Genomic DNA, 25926 nt, shown 5'->3' on the forward strand with positions numbered 1-25926 from the left:
TAATCCAGATGGCCTTGTCTCCGTCGTTCCTTTAGCTGACTTATTTAATCTTAGAATGGAAAGTGGAGACAGAGATAATCTATTAAAGTCATCTAGGCCTGTGTCTTGAGAATCTTTGCAGTATTCTATTTAATATGCCCAGTTATTTTATTGACTTCAACCATCTGGCCAGTCTTAGGGCTATTAGTATCAAAATAGGCCATTGCCTTTAGAACACAAAAACAAAAGCAACCACTTCTTTTGAGGCTCAACACATGTTTCCAAAAAAGCTATTAGAAGTAGCTCATAGTTTTTGTTAGCTTTTCACAGGTGGTGTTGGTTTTCTAGTAGTAAGTGTAGGGTTCAAATTTTATATAAGATGTTCAACTTCAGCACCTTTGACATTTTTCAACCTGGGGTCCTCAAACTCCTCAGGCTATTTTGGTAGTGATGGTGCTGGCAGGTGCTTTTTAGATCTCCAACAATTCTTACAAAAACTTGCAGTAAGGCTGCTCAGACTATCTTAAATGCCAACCATCTCATTAAACAAGCAAGATTGCTATTGATTATTCTTGCTGTTTATTAGTCTATTATTTATAATTTATTAATTTTACTTGCTTTCACAATAACAATTTAAAGTTTATTTTGATTATGAATGGATTATTTTGATTATGTTGTTGCAGAAAATGTGTAGATTTTAGAAAAATATATTAAATGATGGCACCAACAAAAACACGGAATCCTGCCACAAAAAGATCATTATTGATATTTGGGTATCTCCTTCCACACTTTCTCTGTGAAAGCAATGTTTAATTTATATTTAATAAGATGGAAATTAATTAATAGATGATGAGTGTAGTTTTTGACAACGTTGAGGCTTCATAAGAAAGGAAAAGAAAATTGTATGGCCTACTTTGGTTACATAGTATCACAATATTTTAACAATAGCTTCCATTTTTGAGTGCATATTATATGCCAGACTCAGTACAATATGTAGTGATGAGATGCCATGATGGTTAGATGTGAAGAGGTGACAAGTGATATCATCAGCTACCACTTTCAACAAGCTATGAAGGGACACAGCAGGTCAACTGGGAGGTGTACTGCTCAGAATGTCAAACTTCTCCAGACAGGATGCAAGGAAATACTGTGCCTAGAGGGAGCTCATAAAGAGATGAAGGGAGGCAAATTTATCTGCCTGGATCCCTCCTACCTCCTGTTTTCACCCTGTGGATAGTTATGAGTTATGTTATCCAGCCCTTTCTACAGTGCCTATGGGCACTGCTGTAAGATACCAGGTACCCACAGTCTATGGTGTAGTGTTGCATCCAAGTCTGGAAGTGACAGAGGCTCTAAAAACTGTGGGCTTGCAAGTAGTCAACTTTGCTGTGTGCTTAGCATTTCATGGGCAACTGATTGGTTAGGGCTGAGATGCTGCTGGAGCCTTCAAAGGAAGCATTTTAGGAAATTAGATGAGGTACACAAAGTTTGTGTCTGATACAGAAATGACACCAGAAGCATTTGGAATATAGAAATGCTAGCGCTTGATGAGGTTAAATGAGGGAAGATGAGAAAGAGGAAATTGTCAAGAATGATTCCCAAATTTCTGGCTTGGTCAACTGAGTACAAGGAAATTCCAATAAACAAAACAAAGAAGCATTAAAAGAAAAAAGAAGGTTTGGTCAGAGAATGGCTTGATTATCTCTGACATATTTTCTGGAGTTCAGAGATGTGGGTACTGATGATACAAATTTGGCTTGGATGAGTTAATGTTTGTGAAAGCCATTTGTAAACTCTGATATAACATACGAAATAAAGGTGGCAATCATCATCATGTTTCTATGCTGATGTTTGGCTATATTATTTTTTTCTCGACAATGCAGAAGTAAAACTCAGCCCTGCTTGTAGAGATTCTTTAAAATTCTAAATTTGTTGTGCTCAAATAAATGTTGTTTTATCGTATTTAAAGATGACTAGATTGCATTTCCTAAATGAGCTAAAAAATATATAGCTGTGTTGGGATTATAAATTCTCAAGAAATTTATTTTATTCATTTATTCATTTGGTCACTTATTGGTGCATTCAACAGACAGTTCATTTGATTCTTTTTATGTGTTCTGGAAAGAATGTGGTATGACAGGGTTTTTCTTCTCAAAGAATTTTTAGATAAATGTGTTTGGGGCAGTACTGAACAATTATCAAAACAAAACTAGAGTCAGAAACATTGCCTTGCGAGTTCTAGAGAGCCTTTGAAAATTAGGAATATTGGTGCATTCATTTTTGACTTGGCATGTGCTTTCGGGATTTCTCTGAAGTGGACAGCAATTCTTGGGTCTGAAGTGCCCGTTAGTGATGACTAAGGACGAAATTCCTCTGACTGATAAAATGTTGGTACTGCTTTTTTTTTTTCAATTTCTTTCATTCCACTTTAAAAAAAAACAGCTCTATTGAGGTCTAATTTGGGCATGATAAGTTTTACACATTGAAAATGTACAATTTGGCAAGTTTTGACAAATGTATACATGCTATAATGACCATCTCAATCAAGATTTCTACTTCTTCCAGATATTTCTTATGTCACTTTGGCATAAATCCACTCATTCCACCCTGCCTCTCATATACTCCATCCCTGGACGCAAGCAATCCCTAATCTACTTTTTGTCACTATAGATCAGTTTGTGTTTCCATTTACCTGAAATGGAAACACATAGTATGTGTGCTTTTTAGTCTGGCTTTTTACAATTAGCATAATATTTTCAAGATTTATTCACATTTCAGTAGCATTTCTTTTACTGCTGAGTAGTATTCCATGTATGGTGTACTACAGTTTGTTTCTCCACTCACCTGTTGATGAATATTTGAGTTGTTTCTAATTTCAGGCTATTATGAATAAAATTGCTATATGAACATTTAAGTATATGTCTTCGTGTGAATGTATGAGTTGGAATTGCTGGGTTGTATGGAAAGTGTTTAACTTCGTAAGAATCTGCCAAATTACCTTCCAAAGTGGCTATGCAATTTTGGATTTTTACCAACAGTATGTGACAGTGGTGGTGAGCTACATCCTCACCAAAAGTTGATGTTGCAAGTGAATCTTTTTAATTTTAGCCTTTTGGGAAAGTGTGTAGTAGTACCTCATTGTGGTTTTAATTTGCATTTCTCTAAGGGCTAATGATGTTTAATGTGTTTTTATGCTATTTTCTTTCTTTTAACCCATCTACTCTTTGTTCTTCATTCTCTTAACTTCTTTTGTAGTATTTTTAAATTTCATTTTATCTCCCCTATTGGTATATGAGCTCTATCTTTTTTTGTTGCTATTCTACTTTAGTGGGTTTGCAATATATATTTTTAATTTATCATTTACCATTTATCTTGATGTGATAAATGGTATACTACTTTACATATATTTTAAGAACCTTACTATAATATCATTTTATTCCCCTTTCCTGCACTCTGTGTTATTGTTTTTCTACATTTTACTTCAACATATATTATAAGCTCCACAATCTTTCATTATTATTTTTGCTTTAAACATTCAATTATCTTTAAAATAAATTCTGAAAAACAAGAAGAATGTTTTCATATTTATCCATATATCTACCATTTCCAGTGATTTTTCTTTCATATTTCAGATCCACATTTCTATCTGGTATCACTTTTCTTCTGCATGCAAAACTTCCTTTAATGCTTTTTTGTAGAATAGGTGTATTGGCAATGAATTCTCTCAACTTTTGTTTGTTTGAAGGTCTTTACCTTAATTTTTGAAAGATATTTTTCAATGGAAGTAGAATTTTAGTTTGATAGGTTATTTTTCCTTTCAGTGCCTTAAGGATTCCTCTCTTTCATAGCTTCTGATGAAAGTCTGTGATCATTCTTATCTTTATGTCATTTCTCTCTACTTTTAAGATGTTCTTATTATTACTGTTCATTTTAGCAATTTGTTTATGCTGTGCCCTTGTATAGTTTTATTAATCTCTTTTTCTGTTTGGAATTCACTGAAATTTTTGAATATTTGGTTCATGGTTGCCGTCAAATTTAAAACACTATGGCCATCATTTCCTCGCTTTATTCTGGCTCTCCCTCTGGGACTCCGGGTACATGTATTTTAGGCTGTTTACTATCGTCTCACAGGTCACAGATGTCCTTTTCATTTTTTAATCTTATTTTCCTCCTATATTTCATTTTGAATAAAACTGGTATCTTCAAGTTTGGTGTTCTTCCTTCATCAATATCTAGTCCATTGTTTATCCCATACAGTGTATTTCTCATTTCAGATACTGTATTCATCTCTAGAGTTTGATCTGGATTTTAAAACATTTTCTATTTTTCTCATTATGTTCTTGAACATATGAAGTGCATTTACAACAGCTGTTTTACGACTGTTGCCTGCTAATTCCGTCATGCCTGTCATTACTGGATCTGTCTCGATTGATTGATTTGATTGCTTTCCTGGTTGGGAGACGTTATTTTCCCAATTTCTTTGCTTACCTGGTAATTATTTTATTCACTGTTGGAAATGTTGAACTTTATATTCCTGGGTTCTGGATTTTTCTATATTCCTTTAAATATTGTTAGATTACTTCCTGTGATGCAATTAAGTTACTTTATATTAGCTGGATGCTTTTGAGACTTGGTTTTAAGCTCTGTTAGGTTGACTTCAGAGCAGGGCTAACTTGGTCAGGTAGTAACTTTCTGAGCACTCTAACCAACCCTGCTTGAGTTAGGAGTTCTCTCCTCTCAGACTGGTGGAAAATCTGAACTCCTCCTGACTCTTGAGCACTCCTCAAACTATTCTGCTCACCCTCTCTGCTGTTCGTTCCCTGGCCTTGGTAGTCACCACACGTGTATGCACACATTAGTACTCAGCCGATGTTCTAGAGCACGCACTCTCTCTCTTTCTGTAGCTTGTTCTTTCTGGGATTTCGCCTCACAAATTGTGCCTGCCTTCGACTTCCTGAATTCAAAACCACGTCTCCTCAACACAGTGAGACCAGAAGTCTCGGTTTGGGTTTCCCCTCTCTGTATTGCAACATAGAAACTCTCCTCGGGCAAAACAATCAGGCAATGTCAGGGTGCATCTCATTTGCTTTCCTTCTTTGAGGGCTCACTGTTTTGGGGTGTTGAGCAGTGTCTGAAAAAGGATGCTTCATATATTTTGTCTGGCTTTCTAGTTGCTTAAGGTAAAAGGGTCAATGAATTCCTGGTTACTTCATTGTGGCTGGAAGCAAAAATTCCAATAATGAGTTTATAGTGTGCTTTGGCTTGAGTATTCGAGGAGTCCCTTTAGTTACTGTAACCTTTAAATGATATAAGGTAAATACCTTCAAAACATATTTTTCTACTTTGGGGTAGTTCTCACAGGCCTGGTTTTTACCAAAGATACAAATTTTTAGTATCTGAGTTCCATATGCCAATATTCAGAAATACAATGTATATTCATGTAGTTTATTATAATGGGGGAAAAGATGAAATTCCACTCTTGTCTGATGTCTTCATAGGTCTTGGAAAGGCTTGAAGAAGGGACACGAAGTCAACAAACCTTTGTTAAGTGAGACAGTAAAAGGCCAAACCAAAATTGTCCTAGACTAGAAAATAACCCTCTGAAGAAGCTGAATCCCTAGGGCTTTTCCTTTTGTGACACATTATCCAACAGTTGCTTCAATTTGGAAATTTATCCCTAACACTAATTTAAATATCTCATATTAGTATGTGAGAATTCTTCCTCCTTTTCTGGTTGTGGCATGGAGAAAATTCAGTCCTCATCAATGTAGAGATTCATATTTACCAGGACGATTATTAAATTACCATCTTATTCCCTTGTGTTTGAACAAGCTGTGCTCTTTAATTTTAATTCATTTAACACAATACAACAAAACATGTAATAGACGCTCCTTGACTTCAAGAAGCTCATAACCTGTTTGAGGAGATGAGACAAAGACATAGAAAATATTAAAGAGCAGTATAAGGTACTTGTGAGAAAAACATTTGGGTGCAGAATATTAAGTGTCGGTTGAATTGCAGAGGCAATATATGCCATGCACCTTTTCTCCTTTCCAACTATTTCATCTTCTTCTATGGCCCTCTAGTGAAGATTCTTCTCTTTTTCACAGATCAACCCTTAGCTTTGGAGCCAAAACATTCAGCAGTGACAGATCTGATCGGTTCTGAATATGTTTGACTGCTGAAGTTCTGACTGCTGAAGTTCTGTTTATGCAGAACTGTACTTGCTCTCATCACCACACTGTATCATTATCCTTGGCAGCATGGGTAGCGGAACACATGTTGGAATCATGCAGACCTGAATTTGAATCCTTGCTTCACTTCTTGTAACCTTTCGATCTTGTGTGGTTGTATTATGTTAAGGGGAGTTTTGGTAAAGACAACGTATTCTAGCTTAGCTAGCCTAAGCTAAAGATGGCAGAGGTGGGGGACTCATGGAACTGAAAGGAAGAAAAGGAAGAATGAAGTTGAGTCTCAGGCTCAGCTAGAACCAGAGACTGAAGCCCTGTAGCAAACCCATGAGATTCTCTTTGTCTTTTACCTCTGCGTCATTCTTTCTGGCTGCGTGTGGTTTTCTCTCTTTTGTAGTAGACATGACAGGGGAGGCTGAGGCTGAGTGCCTAAAGCTTCCATTTTCTCAGCCATGTGGGTGCATAAGTGTGTGTATGTTTATGTCAGGATACAATTCACAGAACACATTGGGGAGGTAGTAGAAAAGTTCCCATAAAAGCAGAGTAACTGGGATAAAAAAATGATGGTTATTCACTATAACTAATCATTTCATCTCTTTTAGTCTGGGTTACTTCTACATAGGAGGTCTTCCATAAATATTAATGTTCTTGTCCTTTGCTTCCTTTCTAGCCAATTTTCACTCTCTGTCCTCAAAAATTTTATGCTAAGAGTAAATATATGAACTACTCACAGACAGGAATAGGTCTTGATAGAACAGAATTTCTGAGAACAGCTTATGTTTCCATCATTTATCAAGGCAAGAATGCATCTATTCCTCCTGAAACAAGTAGATACAGTGAAAAGTAACAGGGATTGAGTGATTTCGGTGCCTTTTCACCCAAGAAGGTTGCTTATTGGGGTGAGGATTGTACAGATGCCAGGGCTGCCTGTGGGGAGCGCTATCAGCGCAGTACCTATGGGAGGTACTGAGGCCCTCAGGAGAGTGCAGTAGCCAAGTCTTAGACTGGCTAATTTAGGCTGGACAGGATATTATATAACTTTGATACCAGAAAATGAGTATGGATTTTCAAAGTGAGACGGTTCTTATAACTGTAAATGACCAGAAAGCTACAGGATCTGCCTGAAATCCAGAGCTGGGAGAATGAAATCTGATGCAGCCTGAATAAAGGTAGCATTTATTTAGCCTTTAAGTAAGTGAACTGCATGTACTGAAGTGGGCTATAGTTATAGTTAGTAGGGCACATAGTAGATTTTGATATAGGTTCCCAGTTCTTTCTCTTAAGGGAACCCTTTGGAATCTTTAAGCAAGACAGCTAAAGAATTTCTTATGGGGTGGTGTGGCTCCTCTTCCCTTCTGTGTTCCATTCTGCTCCTGGCTGGATCTTGCCTGGGATCTGTAATTGTGAGACCCTTGATTATCTATGACAGACAGTTCACAATCTTTGCTTTTTAACTCTGAGGATGACTTCGTGATGCTACAAGTCTTTTTCTACACCTGAAGGCTAATGGTTTGTCTGCCTTATTTCTCATGTCTGTCCTTCCTCCTTGAAGGGGAAGACTGTCTACACACTGAGTAGATTGGAGAGGCCTTCCTGCTCCTTCGATGTTGATGCTGTCTTCTGCTTAAAGTCTGAATAGAAAATGGGCCCCTTGTTTATGCAGCACCATGACATTTCCTGGATAATGAATAATTAAACAGCCTTTCCAGCAAGAGTAGCTGGTTCGATTTAGTTTTTTCATTCCATGACTAATACTGTGTTCACATTAAACTTGCAACTAGTCCAAGCCTTCACATATGGTGATTTTGTGAAATGGAATTCTCTAACTTCAAATAGACTTTCTTTCCATTGAACTTACATTGCATTCAGGTCAGTTCTCCAGTTCTTAAACATCTGGTTTCTGAGAGGCAATGACTAATACAACAGCGTCTCTTCCCCCAATTCTATCTGCGTTAAAAAAAAATATTTTTGACTCAAATAAAAAGAAGTTTTCCTGACTTTCTACTTCTGTTCCAACTCTCCACACACCGTTTTTCAGAGTTCCAGAGTTTCTCTCACTCCACACGAAAGATTGTGCACATAGATACATTTGGTAATACTAACCTTCCACAGAATACTTAGAAAATAAATATATTCCTTTATCAATATCTTCATGGCAAGGTTCTTCTCGCAAAAGCGTCTCCTGGACCCTGCAGGAGATACTTGCAAGTTCCAGTCAAAATGATGAAGTTGCCCAAGATTTGTGTCCTCCTGTGGCTTCCCCATATCATAATAATACTACTGTGAGCCAGGGTCCGGTACTCTAAACTCTCTGTCCTCCACTTTTCATTTTAGCTTGCTTTCATTCAGGTATCTGGGTGGAAAATACTAAGACATTATTTTTATACTAGAATGTAAATAATTGGTAGGTAAAGGAGTCCTTTTTAGTTTTCTGCCATGGCTCATATTTTTTCAGACCTTGTCTAATTTCTAGAGTATCCTTCCATTCTGTCTCGTCCTTCATCAGAAAGCTTAGATGGTCTTGCATTGCTATCATGTGATGCTTAGACATCCCAAACTGGTATGTTAGGGTCTTCTGCCATCTCAACTAAGTCTTGCTTCAAGTTCATATTTAATCCATTTGATCCACTCTCCAATCCTGCAGGCCCAGCACAGTTTCCAGCTTGTATATTTTATTTCATTGAGGTCATCACCTTAGCCCCTCTCAATCTTTTCTTGTCATCACCCTGCCCATCTTCAAGGCTCAGCTGATGCCCACATCCTCTGTGATGCTTTCCTAGATTTCTTCAGTAGAACATAATTTCTTCCTCTTCATACTTCCTGTGGCATTAAGTATGCATCATATGCACCATTTACATGTCACTCTTCTCCAAGTGCTTTGGAGTAAAGATCTTCCATCTTCCTTATATGGGTAGTGACCACTTTTCCAGACCAAATATTAACACACTGGCTAGATCTTTTTTTTCCAATTTTGCATTTTCAATATACATATATATGTTTCCTTACTTTCTTAGATTGTGAGCTTGAAAAAATTCAAGGATGAGGTGAGCTTGTTGTGGTCAGTTGGTGAGTTGCTGAGCTCACTGATGGTTAACGTCTGCTGGCCAGTACATTATTGCCTTAGAGAAAATCTACATGGGGAACCAGATTATAATGCAAATGTGGCTTAGAGAGCCCATGATCAGAGCCAGGATGGGTTGAAAGACTTGAGGGATATTTCAGCTAGGTCTAATGGAATATTCCAGTTTTGTAGTCAGGGACAACAGAAAAAAAACTCCCCAAAAACACAATGGCTTATCATCTCCAGAATCTGGATCTCTTTCCACTTGATAATGTTTAATAAGCACTAACGTCACTTCCTCTTTGGCTTCCCATTTTCTGTGCCTCTTTTTCTGACCAGTTCCTCTCTTTTGACCCCTTTTATTTTTCAATTACCTCAATAACATCATTTTGACCATTTATTCTGCCCTGGGAGTCATTCTGTCCCTTTAGGAAGCTTTTGTATATATCACATCTCATCTTTTATGTTTTGATGTTTAATAGCAGTCAAAGATTTTATTTTCTTTTGTTACAATAATATGAGAGAAAGTGCACTCATTTAATAGGCTATATATTCAAAAATTGTTGTTTTTTTAAATAAAGAAAAATAGAAAAGTCTGCAACAATATATCATAGCCAGTAAAATATTTGTAATCAAGACTCTTTGAGAAATTTCAGGATGTAGCATATCATTGATTACACTGAAAAATATGGGAAAGCAGGGACATGGCTGACTTTTAATATCATGTATCTTCTACTGCCACAAGAATAGTTAAGACTTAGTAAATATTTATTGAGTGACTGGTTGACTGTGGTATGCATAGGAACATGGATAGTGAGTGGAGTGAACCTAGGCTTTATAAGACAACTCCTGAGGCCCAGTAGGAGTAAGACGTTAAGTAGGACCCCACTCCTTGTTCTTAGCTCCACCTTGCAGGGAGTGTTAGAAAAGGAGGTTGGCCTCTGATACTATTTTCCTTGGTAGGTTATTTGGAATCAAAGGCAGAACTTAAGGAAGTAGGTCTATTTTTAGACTTGATGACTTATTTAGATAGGTTGCTATAGAAAGTTGTGCAAAGATATTCACACGTAGAACATCACATCCAGGGTGCTTTAACACTGCATTCCAATGACCTGGGAGGGGACGGGTGGAAGCACCTGCAAGCGAATAAACCACTGCAAGCTCCTCTTTGGAATCCACAAGTCTGGCAGCTGGTGACTCAGGCTGTGGGTCAGGAGACCTAAATGTTATGTCCGGCACCATGATGCCGCCTTAGTTTATAGACTTGGAGATTAATCTAATAGACCTTCAATCATCTGGTTCATCTAAAAACATCTGCTTAGTTTTTTGCTCCCCTCTAAACTTTCTTGTCCATGTCTAAATGTAGGTGAGGGTGCTAGATGCTGTGAGTTATCAGCATCGATCGCTAGGAGGGCAAATTACCCCTCTCATGACAAAGTGACATTTGCTTTCTCTGTGAAGAGCAATGATCCACACAGTAGTGTGCAGAAGCGGGAACATGGCCTGCAATTCCCTGTCGTGGTTCCTCTCCATCCCCCTGCAGTTATAGCTCCTCTGCATGGAGGAGGCTAGGGTTATGTGAGGATCAGAGCTGCTAGACTGCACAAATGCTAGAGTGAGAAGACAGCAAATTAAAATATCAGAAATCTCAAGAGGAAAAATTTACAACAGCTACATTAAAAAGTGCTTTGAGAGGGATGAGAGATGCCAAACACAGGATCTTTTTAAGGAAATCAGGGAAGAGCCCTAAAGAAGCAGTCCTAACCCAGAGGGACAAAGCTCTGATCTGTTCCCTTCATGGTCTGGGCCTCTTCCTTCCTGTGACTTTGCTCATCTTCCGTCCTCTTGAAAAGATTTCCTATACGAATCCAAAGACCCCAAGACTCAGAGGAAAATGTGGTAAGTCTGAGACTGAAAGAAAGTTACTGTGTAATATCCCTGTTGTTCACTGATGGATTGGTTCATTCATTCATTCATGTATTCATTCACTCATTCATGATACAAATAATTACCGAAGGCTACTATTTGCCAGGCACTAAGGACAGAGTTGAAGAAGACCAACAAAGGCCCTGCCTTCCTGCCTGTGGGGAAAACAAACAGTGGCTCAGTTAACAAATGGCTAGTGATAACTGGTAGTTTTTGGTTTCTCCATCTGTCTGCTTGCTCTTGGAACCTTAGTGAGGTGGTTTGGCAGAGGAAATTTCCAGTGTTGGCTTTCAAGTTAGGGCGGGTTTCTGAGCACCACCCCCTGCCCTCGTCTCACCCCTGCGCCCTCCCTCCAGCCTCTTAAGATCTCATCCCTGGATTCTGCAGTGTAAGACAGCTTCCTGCCTCTTAGCTGCCATACATTAAAATGTACATGCATGAAGTTCCTTTGCCTGGATAAACTCGAGTTCTCTTCTCCGTTTTCTCATTTTCACAGTGTTGTAGAAATCTCTCATTTGTTCCTATTTCTTCCTTCCCTTTGTCTTGTGGATTTGTACCTTTTAAAATCCCTTCACTATCATGTGTGGTAGGATCTTGGGAGGTCCTGAAGGCAGACATATACAGTCTACCATATTTAAATGGACTTACTCACTTACTCTGGTTAAAAATTGAGGTAACACAACTGTCACTGGGTTTCTCTGGACATTTTTAATTCCTGCAGTTTTTCAGTTGCTTAGCAGTGAATGGTCAGGTATGTTGACCTGAAACAAACAGACTGCCAGATATTTCTCCATCAAAGATGGATTTATCGGGGATCAGAAGAGAACTGCAGTTCGGGGTCTGCAACCATGGTGAGCCACGTGCAAGTCCCCGCATGGAAGGGAAGGAGAGCGCTTTTATAGAGAGGAAAAGGAAGTTGAGAGGGCTTTAGTAAGCCAGAAGTTCATGGCTTTTCATTGGCTGAGTCTTTGCTAGGAAAGGAGTCTGTCTTCTTCCTATTGGGCTCTGTTTTCATCACAGGGTATGAGAGCTCCACCTTCTGGTCTCCCAACTCTATTTAATTGAAGTTTCTATTTATTAATTTTTTACAAGTATTAGCACTTACTGTTATAAATTCTGACCTGCCTCCTTTGTTTACCCAAACTAGGCTATAACTTCCTGTCTACCAATTCTTTTTTTGAGAGATTCAGTTTAACTCTCAGAATTGTCCTCAGGGAGCCTTCAGCAATTTGTCACTTACAGTGTGGAATTTCCTACCCAGTAACAGTTCCCACAGGGTTTCTACTTGTAGGGTTTTTGCTCTGGTAAGTTGCAGTTTTGTGTTTGCTTGTCTCTCCAATTTTGGGGGCAACCCGTTTACCCTGTGATCTCAGTCTCTGACAGATCTTGGAAGAGTTGTTGATTTTTCAGTTTGTTCAGCTTTTTCGTGTTGTTAGGATGGGAGTGATGACTTCCAGTTTCTTACATCTAGAGACTCAGTGTGAGTCTACGTCTTTCATGCAGCTTGCTCTGACCATTTCAGCTCCCTGGGATGTTTCCTCTCTCTTAGCTCCTATTTTTGACATTAAATATTAGGGTACTTACTTACATTCCACCTTACACCAACTGTTTGTGCGTAGCTTGTCCTCTAGCTAGACTAGGACCCCCTGGAATGAAAGGAAAGTATCTTATTTACTATATGGTTCCACAGATTTCGTTAGCTTAGCATAGATTTGAGTGCCTTCTGTATACCAGATACTGCCACATATATTTTATTTATTTAATCATCATAACATTCTTGTGATATTATTCATTTTTATAATTTGTTGAAATGGAAGCTGATGCTCAGAGAGGTTAAATGTTGCCTGTGGTCACACTTTTTGGAGTGGCAAAACTGAGTCTTGAACTCAGGACTGCCTGGTTCCAAGAACAAGACAGTTCTGTCAACTAAGATGCACAGTTCTTCCTGGTGCTTTGTCTCCATAGACACTAAGTGCATTCTTGTTGATTGAGTGAATTAATGGATGAATTATCTGGATGTTTCACTACTGTTTTCTGTGAAGTGAGGATGATGGCAGGAACCTGGCCCAAGAATAACATAGTCAACTGAGGTCTCATAATTTGGTAACCAAGAGAAAGTAGAGTTAATTAACTAAAACTCTCTCCCATCATTTCTCTTTAAACTTCCAGAATGTCTCAGAGGTATTTCCCTGAGTTCCATTACAAGGTGGAACAATTTAGCCACTACTAAAGAAAGCACTAAACATTTTATGAGTCTGCTCCTTTCTTCCTAATGCTATGGGAATAAAATGTTGTTTGCTAAATTCTGGCTGCTTTATTCCTGTTTTTTTCATGATGTTTCATAATCCAGGCTTTCTTTATAGGGAGGGATATAGAGGTATATTTTATAACTTCAAGCGTCAAGCAAATAGGAGTTTGCATGAGGTTCTAGGAGAAAAAATGAAGCAGTAATCTCTTACTTTCTGTAGCTTTTTTTTCCAGAATCTTCCCTCACTTTTTGTCTCCCTAAAAGAATTCATGAGCATGTGACTGGTGAGAAATAATCAAGTCCATACATGTTAGATTATATTCAGATTCAGAGAAAAATGGATTCTTTTCCCTGAAGAGTACTCAGTTGCTATTGCTTATAAATGAATGGTGATGGATGGAGAGCTAACCATCTTTTTTCTACTTTCTTTTTGCTCATTTTAAAGAACTGAATAGAAGTTTCATGTAGAAAAATCTATCTGTAAAAACAACAATAACAACAACAAACAAAAACTGCCCCACAAAGAATGTATCAAGCTCTAATTGCATCCCTGGAGAATTCTTTCAGATATTCAAGGAAAATATAATTCTGATTCTGAACAAACTATTCTAAGAAATTGAAGAGATAATATTTCCCAGCTTTCCCTGAGCCATCATTACTCTGATACCAAAATCAGACAGACATCCTAAGAAAACCACAAACCAGTATTAAAAACAACAATCCGAAACTGAAAAGTTTACAAATATCATTTACGATATCAGAAAAAATTACAAAGCACTTAGAAACAAATCTGACCAAAGTGATGTGAGACCTGAACACTGAAAACCACAAAACATTGCTGAGGAATGAAAGAGAGCCTAAATAAGTGGATATGCTCATTTGTGGACTGAAGATTCAATATTGTTATCAGTTCTCCCCAAACTGATCTATAGATTCAACACAATTCCAGTCCATATCTTAGACTTTTTAAAATTTTTGCATAAATTGACAAGCTGATCCTAAAGTGTATGTGGAAATGCAAAGAACCTAGAAGAAAAGGCTAAACATCCTTGTAAAAGAAGAACAAAGTTGGAAGACACACTTGCCCTTATGGTTCATTATGAAGCTATAGTAATAAAAGACAGTGTGAGAATTGGCATAATGATGGACAATCAAAAAAAGTCAATTTCTAGATCATGAGAGTTATTATTCCTAAAAGAAGGTGGCAGATGTGCATTAACTTTCCCCACTCCCTCAGTGGGTTCCCAATAGTGGTTCTCAAAGCCTGGTATGAAAACTAGAAATATTAGCATCATCTGGAAACATTTTAGAAAAGCCAGTTACTGGGGCCACCTGTTGAATCAGAATCTTTATGGATGAGGCCCAGGAATCTGTGTTTTCAGAGCTCTCCAGCTGATTCTGGTACACATTAAAGTTTTAGAAAGCAGTGCCCAGGCCTCCCCCTGCTAGAAATCCCCCAGGATTTGGGAGCCCGGAGAAGAGGTTTGGAGACAGTGGCATAACTCAGTATCACAGAATGAAGAAAAACTGATGGCCTTTGGCCATGGAATCCATTAAAATGTACTCGCAATGCTATCAGGCTGAGCTGATGAATAAAAAATAAGCTAATCTCATTTCTAGCCATCAGGATATTGATAATTGGGTTTCAAGGTAAGCAAACAGCTTAACCAAGTATGGGCAGTTGGAACAATTTATTTCTCGGAGCTAACTTACTATAAGTAGATGGTTGAGAATAATGCTGAGGATATGAAGAGAAATCTAGGATTCTGGAATTTTCCTTAAGTCTTTAAAATTTTTCTCTCTCATCTCTATCTCTGTCTCTCTTCCACACACACATACACACAGGTATGTACACACGCATTCACAGTGCCATCTCACGACACAGGAGACAGGATGTGGAACTAAATAGTTCTGATGAATGTCTGAGTGGTGAGATCACCTTGAAGAGCCAACAGCAGAAAGTCTAGAATGCTCAGTATGACCTAGGGACTAGTTTCTTGGGGGAATACTTGATTACCTTACGTAGGCCCAGTACCTTCTGAGGCTACCAGTAGCGTTTTAGTCCTACCTTCTATTGCCTGAAAAATGTACTGTATTGGATTAGGAAACTGAATCTCATGTGGTCTGTTCCTGCTTTCTAAAGTTAGGATGTGGCTTGTCTCAGTAGCCAAAGTAATTCCATCTTATGGAACAAAGAGGAAGAGAGAATGAGGAATTAAAAATATAGCAAGCACATGAATTTGTTGTTCTCCCTTTATCAGCCTCAGCTTTCTTTCCTACCTCCCACCTGGCTGTCGTATCACTAGGCTTAGATCTTAACGTTTGGCCATTGGCCTTCCCTGTGGGAGATAATAGTTATACTCCCAACCTTCTGGCATTTAATCAAGATAAAACTGATTACCTTTAACTGAAAACACAAAGTCACTTATAATCAGCGTACTGTTAGATTAGCAGGGACGAGATCCCAACTTTCAGTGGACTTGACAGGCAGTCAGGTAATTACTGAGTACCCCCAACCCTACATCTCTTTTTTCTGTTGCCGCACAGTCATAATAATTTATCCTCTGGTTGCCAGAGTACTTCCAAGGAAAAGAATTTGGAAGCTGGGTAAGGGAGGACATTCAAATCTCTCATTCCAAAGTCCATTGACTTCTATTTCTTTGTATGGAACTAATTTTATTTTCTGTGACACTAGAAGATGGTTACTCCAAATGGCTGTCAGTCCCTTGTTTGTTGGTCAACTTAGACCTGTGCTACAATTACTTATTCAATTGCTAACAAGCAAAAATTGGCTGGTGAAGCTAACCATTGACTCAGGCAGCATGGATTTCAACATTGATTGGCATCATAAGCAGGCATGGTGAGGACTAGCTAAGAGTACTAAGAAACAGAGTTTAGGGTAATATTTTATTCCTTGTCTTTACCTTCTGGTGAAATAGTCTTTAATATAATCTCAGACTGAATATTGTGGCAATTATCCTACTAGCAGAATGCAGGGTATTCAGGTAAAGCTCAAAGTAAATATGTCTTCCCTGACTTCCTGGAATTTTAGGTGAAAGATATTAAAATTTTGTGTTTAAGTTTATGTTAAAAGCATTTGAACAGTCCTTGCAGATTATTATAACCTTTGCTATGTGCCAGGCTCTGTATTGTGTACAATGCATGCATTTATTATTACATTTCATTTTGTAGAAACTGAAGTTGATTACAGGAATCTAAATTTGGATCTAGGTATGTGCCCTATTTCAGAACTGCTGTGAAATGTGTTGCTTGTATTCATTACTGTTGATTTTATAGCAGAGACTTTTACAGCTTTTGGGTGAACTTTTGCAATGGGTGTAATTGAGGTAGCATGGTGTGAAAATAGACATAGAAATAGAAGATCAGGGTTTAAATCTTGGTTATGACATTCACTGGCTGTATGATCTTTGGTAAGTCATTTGCCCTGTGTGTATCCAGAGTTTCTCTGAAAGAATGAGGAAGTTGAACTAGAACGTATTGATCTCAGTAGTCAGTCCCATTGGGCACGGATAAATCTTGGATGTGTACTCTGAGTTAGCTTGTCCATCACATTGAAGGTAATGCTCCATGTTCTGTTGTTTAAGAACATGAGTTTTAATGTTCGTATTCATGACATTGTGCTGAATTCTGGTTCTGCCACTATTTTAACAAGTCAGTTAATTTTTATGAGCCCCAGATTTCTCACCAGTAAAATAGTGCTGGTAATAACTATCTTATTGCATTATTGTTTGCATGAAATAAAATGAAATTAGTTGGAAAGTATTTTTCACAAAGAAGAGTCTTAATTTTTAGCTTTGGGAAAAAGTTGTAAGTATATGCTCTCAATTTCATTCTCATAGACTATATTCTTTTTTTCATAGAGGTGTCAGTTTTACCCAGAAATTGATTGACCTTTGTGAGATACATGATTTGATCAGTTTTGACTCTGATATTCTGCAGAAAGTAAGATATTTAGAAATCCCTGATTGTAAACTTCATATAAAACATTTAACAACCATGGCCAAAATGATCCCGGGAATGGATCATAGGTTCACACAGATAAACACTTTTTTTTGTTTTAATATTACCCTCAGAGTCTGTCTATACAAGGCATATATTTATGTGTTGAAATTAAAATTTATTAATATGTTTGTAACAGTCCCAACTCCCATCCCACTAAAGAAAATTCTATATTTACCTACTTTTTTACTTTTTCTTTTCCCTAAAAATCATATTTCAAATAATGTTCTTTCACTCTCAAACTCCCAAAGTGTTTGGCCAAACAGGTTTTCATTTTGCCCCTGCTATTTAGAAACATATTTATGCCAATGCATGACCCCATTTTTGTCTTAAAATGATCTTTTAATTGGGGCAAGGGGGTTCATTTTTTTTCTCCTGTATTTAAGGTCTCATTATGTTCAGCATAAGTTCGTAAATGTAATTATCTGCTTTCTCCTCCACCATTAAGACTTTCTCTCTAGACCGCTACTTCTTGACTCCAGAAGATTTGTCTAGGTCTTTCTTTCTCTCTTTCACATCATTCCATCTACCTTCTTCTATTCCCTGTTAACCTTCTGGATTTATTTAAATCAAAGCATTTGTTCCTTGTACAAAATGTAAAATATAATATTTTAGAAAAAAACTTGTACAGATTCTTCTGACAGTTTACAATGGATGACAATTTTAATGAGTCTTGAAAACCTCTTATTTCCTTGAGAATATCAAAGCCTACTGTATTTTCTATTTTATTTTTAACTCGTCTGTCAAGGCATCTGATAAAATGGAGATAATATTTATCCTATTGAGTACTATGAAGAGACAATAAGATGTAGCCTTAAAAGTTTGTAGTTTATGTATTGTCAAACAAACAAATACAATCTAACAAGTAAATATAAAATTACAGCCATGATTGTATGCAATGGGCTGCAGCATGGAGAATGGATCAAATGGGGCAAGAGGGGCTAATTCCATACTCCTGGAAATAGGCAATCGTAATTTTTCTGTGATGTTGACTGTGGTGAATGAGAGAAACAGATTCAATGATGTAAAATCAGTAGGGCTTGGTGATGAACTTGGTGATGAACTTCAAGACAAACTTCAGCTCTGCAAGTTACTAGCTATGCTAGCTGAGGCATTTGTCTCCTTAATCTCTGCAATTCTCCTTTTCTTTATCTGGAAAATGGGAATAAACGGCCCACTTCATTGGGGTTTTGTCAGACAACAAAATTCTCTATTTAGTGCCATAACAGAGGACCATTTGGGACTCCTGGGCTGAAGATACTGTCAACTGAAATAAAATCACACAACCTGAGAGTTGTGGGTTAAGTTTTATTTGGGGCAAAATGAGGACTATAGGCTGGGAGACAGCATCCCAGATAGCTCTGAGAACCTGTTCCAAAGAGACAGGGAGAAAACTCAGTATTATATATGATTTCAGTGAAGGGGGCACATGCAGTCAAGCACATGTGTAGGCAGAGGCTTGCTGCTAGTCACAAGGAGCAGATGTCACCATTAATGATTTTAGTGCTTTTCTATATATAAGGAGATGCGAGAATTGGGGTCATAAAATCTCCTGAAAATATCTAACTCTGTGGAGGCCTGCTCAGCCAGTTTTCCTCATTCAGAGTGCCCCATTCCCAGTCTTCCCCCTGAACTCCTTTCAGAGTGTGTTGAAGGTCAGTGGCTGCAGTGGCTGCAGCGGCTCATGATTTAATCCAAGCAGAGTTAGATGGCAAGTGCCAGCGTGATCCAGTCCTTGTAGAGACAGATGGCAAGTGCCAATTTTTAGTTGGCAATACCTACCATTCAAAGAGGAGATTACTGAGCCTGTATATTCTCAGACCATGTGAAGACATGGACAGGGTTCAGACATGATATTTCTAGCCAGTCCATATAACTTGATCACATTTAATTTCACAAAATTCACTTCTAATAAGCACTACTCTAATTAACAAACCATCTAGTGTTAATTCAAGATAGGGATGGCTGAAGTGCTTCTGAGTAACTTCTCACATGTTAGATCTCCCTTCTACCATTGTGGATTACTAACTAGAATACTCAAATGTTAACCAGCTGCCCTTAGGATATAAATTAACACATATATAACATTTTATGTGAGCTATTTTAATAAAATGACAGACAACAAACAAATTACTTACATATTTATTCTTACTGAATATTATAAATTGAGTCTGTGAAGAAAACATTGAAATGGATCGATGGGTGGTCAGAATGTTTATAAACTCACAAGGACGCTTACAATTCAGGATTCCTTTTCATTAACTGATGGTGATGTTAGCTAATACCCCTAATTCAGTAGCAAATCCTATAAAGTGTAATTGTTCCCAAATAGCTAAAGTGCAGAAAAAAGAAAAATTCTTCTAGTTATTGACTTGCTCTTTCTCTTTCTTTTTTTTTTAGAAAAAATAAACTAAATTATTTCATCCTTAGTTCTATTAATATTTTGTCAGAGAGACAAGTTCTAAATTTCAGAAAACAAATCCAAGTTCTAAATTGCTCTCATTTTCTTTTTTTCTGCCTCTATCTTCTGAAGCCCTTCTCTTACCACCCAGCCTTCATCCCGACTCTAAGTCTGCCCCCACTGCCTTTTGTTCTTTAGAAGACACTCATTAACATGTGCTAATGTATGCTAATGAGCAGTAATTAGCATCTTCTCTGTGGACAAAAGCTAGTTCTATGAAGGTTTGGTAATGACTATACAGAATTCAGCCAGCCTTGCTTCTTTATGCTCTGGGAACAAAGCTTTCTGTTGTTTCACAATTCTTGAGTTTTTTGTTTGTTTGTTTTGTTTTCTTTGTTTACTCATGAATGCTTACAACCCTTCTTCATGATCAGGAATATTACAGAAAGGCTGTTGGGGACAGAAAGATTCCTTTTGGTTCTAAGCAACCCAAGGATATATAAACATAGCTGCCAGAGGTTTATAATCCACTATTTTCATCTGGTTGGTAGCCACAAAAACTCACACAAGAGAATGTATTTTCAATTCAGCACACTTATTTACAGTGGTTGCCCTTTATGGTGGTAATTGCAACATGAGAGCACACACTCTGAATATATATTATGACAGCATGGTTAAATAAGAAATGTCCTTTCCCCCCAAATAATCTAAATGCAGAGAAGAAGCAAGACTCACCACTTAGTTTTTTGTAACCACAGAGAGCTCTAAATGCCTTTGTAAGTAGCTATTTATTTATTGAATATGTATAGTTTAAAAAAAAATCAGCCCTCCAAACCACATAGAATAAGAGCTATTTTTATTCTTTCTGTAGACCAATGGTGTCAAGAAATATCTAATTGCAGTTTCTCACAAATATATAATTTGCCGTTTGAAGAACTATGCTTCCGCATTTCGTATTTGCTCTTGCAGCTCAAGGGTGGTAGAATTTGGAAACATACCAGCTACCCGCTTCACTCAGCCTGTTTAGTCTTAGTTTCATGTACCATAAAAACAGAAAGAAAAAGTGCCAAAAAATTTGGTGTGCATCCCCTTCCCCTCCTTATGTATATAAAAAAGATTTATTTTCATTTTACAAGGATAGAAGGGGGATCTCTTTTTTGAACAAATCTATTTTTCTCTGTCTCAGGGTTAGCCATTCTCTCTCTGGAACCTCATAGTAAAATGTGTTTCTCCATGGACTTCATTCTCTTCTATTTGGCAACTACAATATTTTATATTGTGTTTTTAATAAAGCAGGCATCAATAGCTATTTGTTCTCTACTTCTAAAGAGCTGCAGAGCCTCAAAAAATAAATATAATCTTGAAGGAAAAACATTAGAGAATGACAGCTACTATAGCAGATATATATATGTGTGTGTGTGTGTGTGTGTGTGTTTGTGTATATATATATTTTTTGGCTTGCCCCCTCTCCTACTTTGGGTAGGTGATTCTTACCAAAAACCAAAATTCTTCCTTTTTGGTAATTATAAAACCACAACAATTTAAAATAACTATTAAGTATCTCCAAGATATTATAATGTTTGAAAATATGGCCAGCCTTTTGGCATTTATTATACAAGTTTCCATTAGGGTGTCCTTGAACATATGTGCCCCATGATTTTTTCAGTGGTCTTAAGAAAGACCTTATGGTTTTAAGGTTTTTCATGGTATTAAGGAAAGGTGCTGGCACTTGTAGAAAGAATATCAGCCTAAGTCTGTCAGATCAAACCTTCTCCCCAGATACCTCATTGATATTTAAGTGTAATGATCTCATTCTGTTTTTCCTACTCCTGAGGATTTTTTTTAATGTTTTATAGTTTACAGGTTCATTAAGATATTTGATTGATATAAGAGCTAAATAATAAGTTATTTTTACTCAGTGGCTTCCAAAATATCATACTCAGTTCCATCATTTGAAGGACTTGGGTTTATTATAAACAAATGTCATGAGTATCTTCTTGTCCTGACCTAAAAGTAGCAAAAATAAAGGGAGCTGCTGAGTTAAATTGAATCAGATTTAATGTCCTGGGTTTGAGAGGAAGAAGAATCACAATCTATCATTTTTATTCAATTTCACAGACAGTGGCTTCTGTTCACTATTTCACACCCACCAATAATAGTGTTTTCGTAAATGAATGGAAGCCGAGTGCTGGGCCATTCTCTACAAGGGAAATAATAGCCTCAGTGTGGCTTGGGGGCTCCATCTAGTCAAGTTAAACTCCTGATGTTCAACTGTTCCTACCTAAGCTACTCTCCCTGGAGTCTCCCATGTCCTTTTCTTGCAACTCCACCCTCCCAGTTGCCCAGGCCCCAAACCTGGGGATTATCCTTGGTTCTTCCCTTCCTCTCACATCCCACCCCTCACTGATGACATGGGTTCTTCAGCTAAGATTTGGAAATGTGCTTATTATGGCATAGATTAATATCCGTCCCAGGGCAGTTTAGTCTGAAGCGAAAGGTACCCCATTTATTTTTTACTTACTAAGTTTTCTTAGATAATACAACTTGAATTTAATTAATGTACAGTTTCTACCATTTCACAAGTGAATGTGAAAGTGTGCGTGTATTCAGTTTTGATAATAGCAGTGCTTTAAAAAAAAATTAAAGTTTACTTACTTCCCTTTATTGTATACAATTTTTCACATCATTTGTCATTTTCCCACTTTTTGAAGGTTATACCCCAGTTATAGTTATTATAAAATATTGGCTTTATTTCCTGGAAAAGTACCCTATTTATATGCAAGGAGCTGATGTTGACACTTCCTCACATTAAATAAAGGAACCCTGAAAAGAAACACACTAGTACGTTGCTAATAAATGTAACTAGGTTGCTGCTATAACCCGAGTAAACTGGATAAGGTACTCATACCTGAACTTGAACTGAACTTTTCTTCTGCAGTCTACAAACTCCTACTCCAGAGCACTTTGCTCTGTAACCCTTGTAAGTGCACAATAAGTGCTAATTGAGTAAATGAATTTACAGTTTCCAAAGTTATGACTTGGTGCTATGATCATCCCTTCAAGAGCTAAATGTGAGTCAGAGGAACAGGCAATACTATTCAACTCTTCCAGCCACTTGGCCACTCTGATCCTGAAGAACCATAAAATACTTTCAGTGCTGTAGGTTGAAAAAGAAAGCCTGGAACAATATCTACTTTTCTCAACAATTCCAGTGCCTCTGAAATGTGACATTTTGCTGTTGTTTCGTTTTACTGTTTTTAATTACTGAGTCTATTTGCATGAAATGAGGATCTGGGTTGCCTAGGAGTTCATCTGCTCCTATTGCATATTCCTCTCTTAAATGAGCATACTTCAAATGCAGTTTTGCTTGCTGCCTTCAACATTTTGACAGGACCCCGCCCTACACCCCCTCTCCCCCTTCATTGTCCTCCCATCACTCCCCAGGAGAGAGGTTATTTTTAAAGAACATAATCAATAGGCTTTGAGAAGCAGCCAGAACATGAAAGGCTCATATGATTGGGAGTGAGCTACTAGGGATTGCTGAGAGAAGGGATGGCAACAGGCCATGCCAAAAATTATCTGAGAAGGGAAAGACAGTCTGTAGCTCCCATTTAAGTGTTCCGAGTTATTATTATTATTATTATTTTTTTGCACAGGCTTTTGTCTGGGAGGGGCTTCTGAGCTTGGTTCTTCAACATCACTTTGAGTTGCAGAGGCAGACCAGCATTGACAGGTGCTTTTCAGTCCAGATAACATTACATTAAAATCAAGCTTGGCCTGAGGCTCTTGATGGAGTCCTCAGTCTCCGGTCTTGGTGCTACTGTCTAGTTCTTGATGCTGACGACGCCTTTGCTGAGGGTTTGAACCAAGTATAAACCAATTATTATCACAGTAACTATAAAAGCAAGTGTTTCACGACCCCTGACTCAACTGCCAGATGAAGGAATGTCTTTGAATAAAGAAGGCGCCTAATGAGAATATGCAGATGATCATGCACAGATGAGTATCGCTGTTGGAAAGTCACTTCAAGAGGAGGGAAGGGGCTATTTCTGCAATACTCTCCATTACATCACCCAGAAACCATAGCTCTTTTTTGTTCTTTACTTGCAACCACAGGGCTGTCTCCCCTTATGGATTTTTCAGGTTTTATTTAATGGCCATTTATAACTATCCTTCCTGTACCTGAGAAGATGATCCATGACTCCAGCCCTGCTTTTTAATCTCCCCTGGTTATCGGAGGAAATTGATTTGTTGCTCATCTCCTTGGCTTGGGACATTTCATTCTGCTGCTTTTGTTTAGTATATGCTCCTGCCTAAAGATTTGCTTATATTTTTATTCATTTAGTATTTTTCTCCATTTTGTTATTTAACTTTATTTGTTTATGACTAGTGAGTTGATTATTATAAATCAGTATAGCACTTTGTGTGAAATTTTGCTTATGCTGCCGAAGAGGCTCTATGTCAGCCTATGCTTCTTGTCCTCAGCTGTTTATATATGTATGTACACACACACACACACACACACACACACACACACACATATATATGTACACTGATCAGACCCTGCTCCATAGCTAATCTTATATCATTAAGATGCCTTCCTAAGTGAAGTCTTCTTTAACTGAAGAAATTTGGTGGTGGCATTAGTTGCAAATAAAGACTATGACCTATTGTTGAACATAAAATATCTTCTGAGAAGTGTCTGCCTGCACTATTACGAACTCTCAGTAGTGACATAAAGACCTTTGTCCTGTGCACATCCAGTTACAGCCGGTGACAGAAGGCGTATGTCCACTCTGAACAAAAGAACGCTTATTTTCACATTCCACAGCTGACGTTGAATGATACCATTTTTGCATATTCTAAACATTTTTATGCAGATGCTGTTTAAAGGCAAAAAGTGCTTTTACAATAATCTTCTTTGTGAATGGAATTTAAACTCAGCGTGTGCTGCCTTTTCAATAGGCCTGTCAAGCTTTGATTAATAACCTTTGACAGTGTATGAGCAGAAACAAAGCCGGAGGTTGTTTCCTCTGTTCACAGCTATATTGTTTGTTATCTTTGCGTTTTTGGGCTTACACCCATCCACCTTAAATAAAAATATGTAAATTAATATTTTAAACAAGTTACTAAACTGTGGTTTTAAAGAAATAGTTTATTCTAATTTTCTTGTGGCAAGTTGCATATCTTTGTCTCTGTCTGATTCAATCTATGATAAATGGACAGTAGTTGACAAGGGAAAAAAATCTGCCAATTAATATAGTTTCCTATATTATTGTATCATTAAAATTTAATAAAACCTTTATATGCCTTTTTAAAAATGGAGCAAATCTAAAAACAAGATGCCGAGGATGAGGGGAAGAATAAACAGAAGAAATGTTTTTTGTCTTAAAAAGAACTAGAAAATCACCTGGCTTCACATTGTCAAGGTAAATCATATATGGGAAAATATAGGCTGTATCCATATAATACCAATAGAAATAACTAAAATAGGAAATATCAGTTTTTAAGAATTTTTTGAATGGTTCTTTGACACTGGGTAGCTAGTTAAAATGAAATATTCTCTATTATAGTAAATTTAGTTAGAATAACCAAATGGTTTGTGCATGTGAATATAGCTTTACTAACAATTCAGTTTATCATAGAATGAAATGACCCAAAAACCCCAAGTTTACTTATTGCAATACAGAATTTATTTTGGTTGAAGTTATTTTGAATTGAGCTGACAGGCTTATAATTGATATGTTTTGCAAATCCTTGGAGGCGATGAAGCAGAGAAGTCTTTGCACAACACTGCACAAAACGCTGTAGCTGTACATCTTTAATAAACAATGCTCGCTTTGACAAGTTTATTGAAAAACATTTATTAACTGCACGAAAAGCTTTATGTTGAAAATAATAACAGTAAAAACAGTTAGTAGCAATCGTACCATCATTTAAAGAATTGCTATATTTTTTCTTTCTTCAACAGTGCAAATCCAAGTGGAGGAAAAAGATGGTGATACTGAGGAAAGTTCAAGTAAGTGGAGATGGACCCACCTGGGATATATTTCCTGTGGACAACAGTGAATTCAGGGGATTCATCCTCTTATCTTGTGGG

General features: G+C 37.4%; 1 protein-coding gene across 23 annotated transcripts in view; it reads left to right on the forward strand.

Annotated features, from left to right (window-relative positions):
• TMC1 (transmembrane channel like 1) overlaps positions 1–25926 on the forward strand; it is a 310690-nt gene that overhangs the window by 183592 nt on the left and 101172 nt on the right. For 18 of the 23 annotated variants that reach the window (XR_004319262.1, XR_004319261.1, XR_004319264.1 and 15 more), the window contains one exon: positions 25798–25845. Coding sequence is in view for 16 of the 23 variants with exons in the window: in XM_032477838.1 (XP_032333729.1) it covers positions 25798–25845 (48 nt within the window). In the remaining 7 variants the exon portion in view is untranslated. Of the gene's footprint in view, positions 1–25152; positions 25256–25797; positions 25846–25926 lie in introns of all 23 variants that reach the window. The other 5 variants (XM_032477833.1, XM_032477834.1, XM_032477836.1 and 2 more) reach the window with 2 other exon arrangements.

This window comes from Camelus ferus, chromosome 4, assembly GCF_009834535.1.
Source record: "Camelus ferus isolate YT-003-E chromosome 4, BCGSAC_Cfer_1.0, whole genome shotgun sequence".
Lineage (NCBI taxonomy): Eukaryota > Metazoa > Chordata > Mammalia > Artiodactyla > Camelidae > Camelus > Camelus ferus.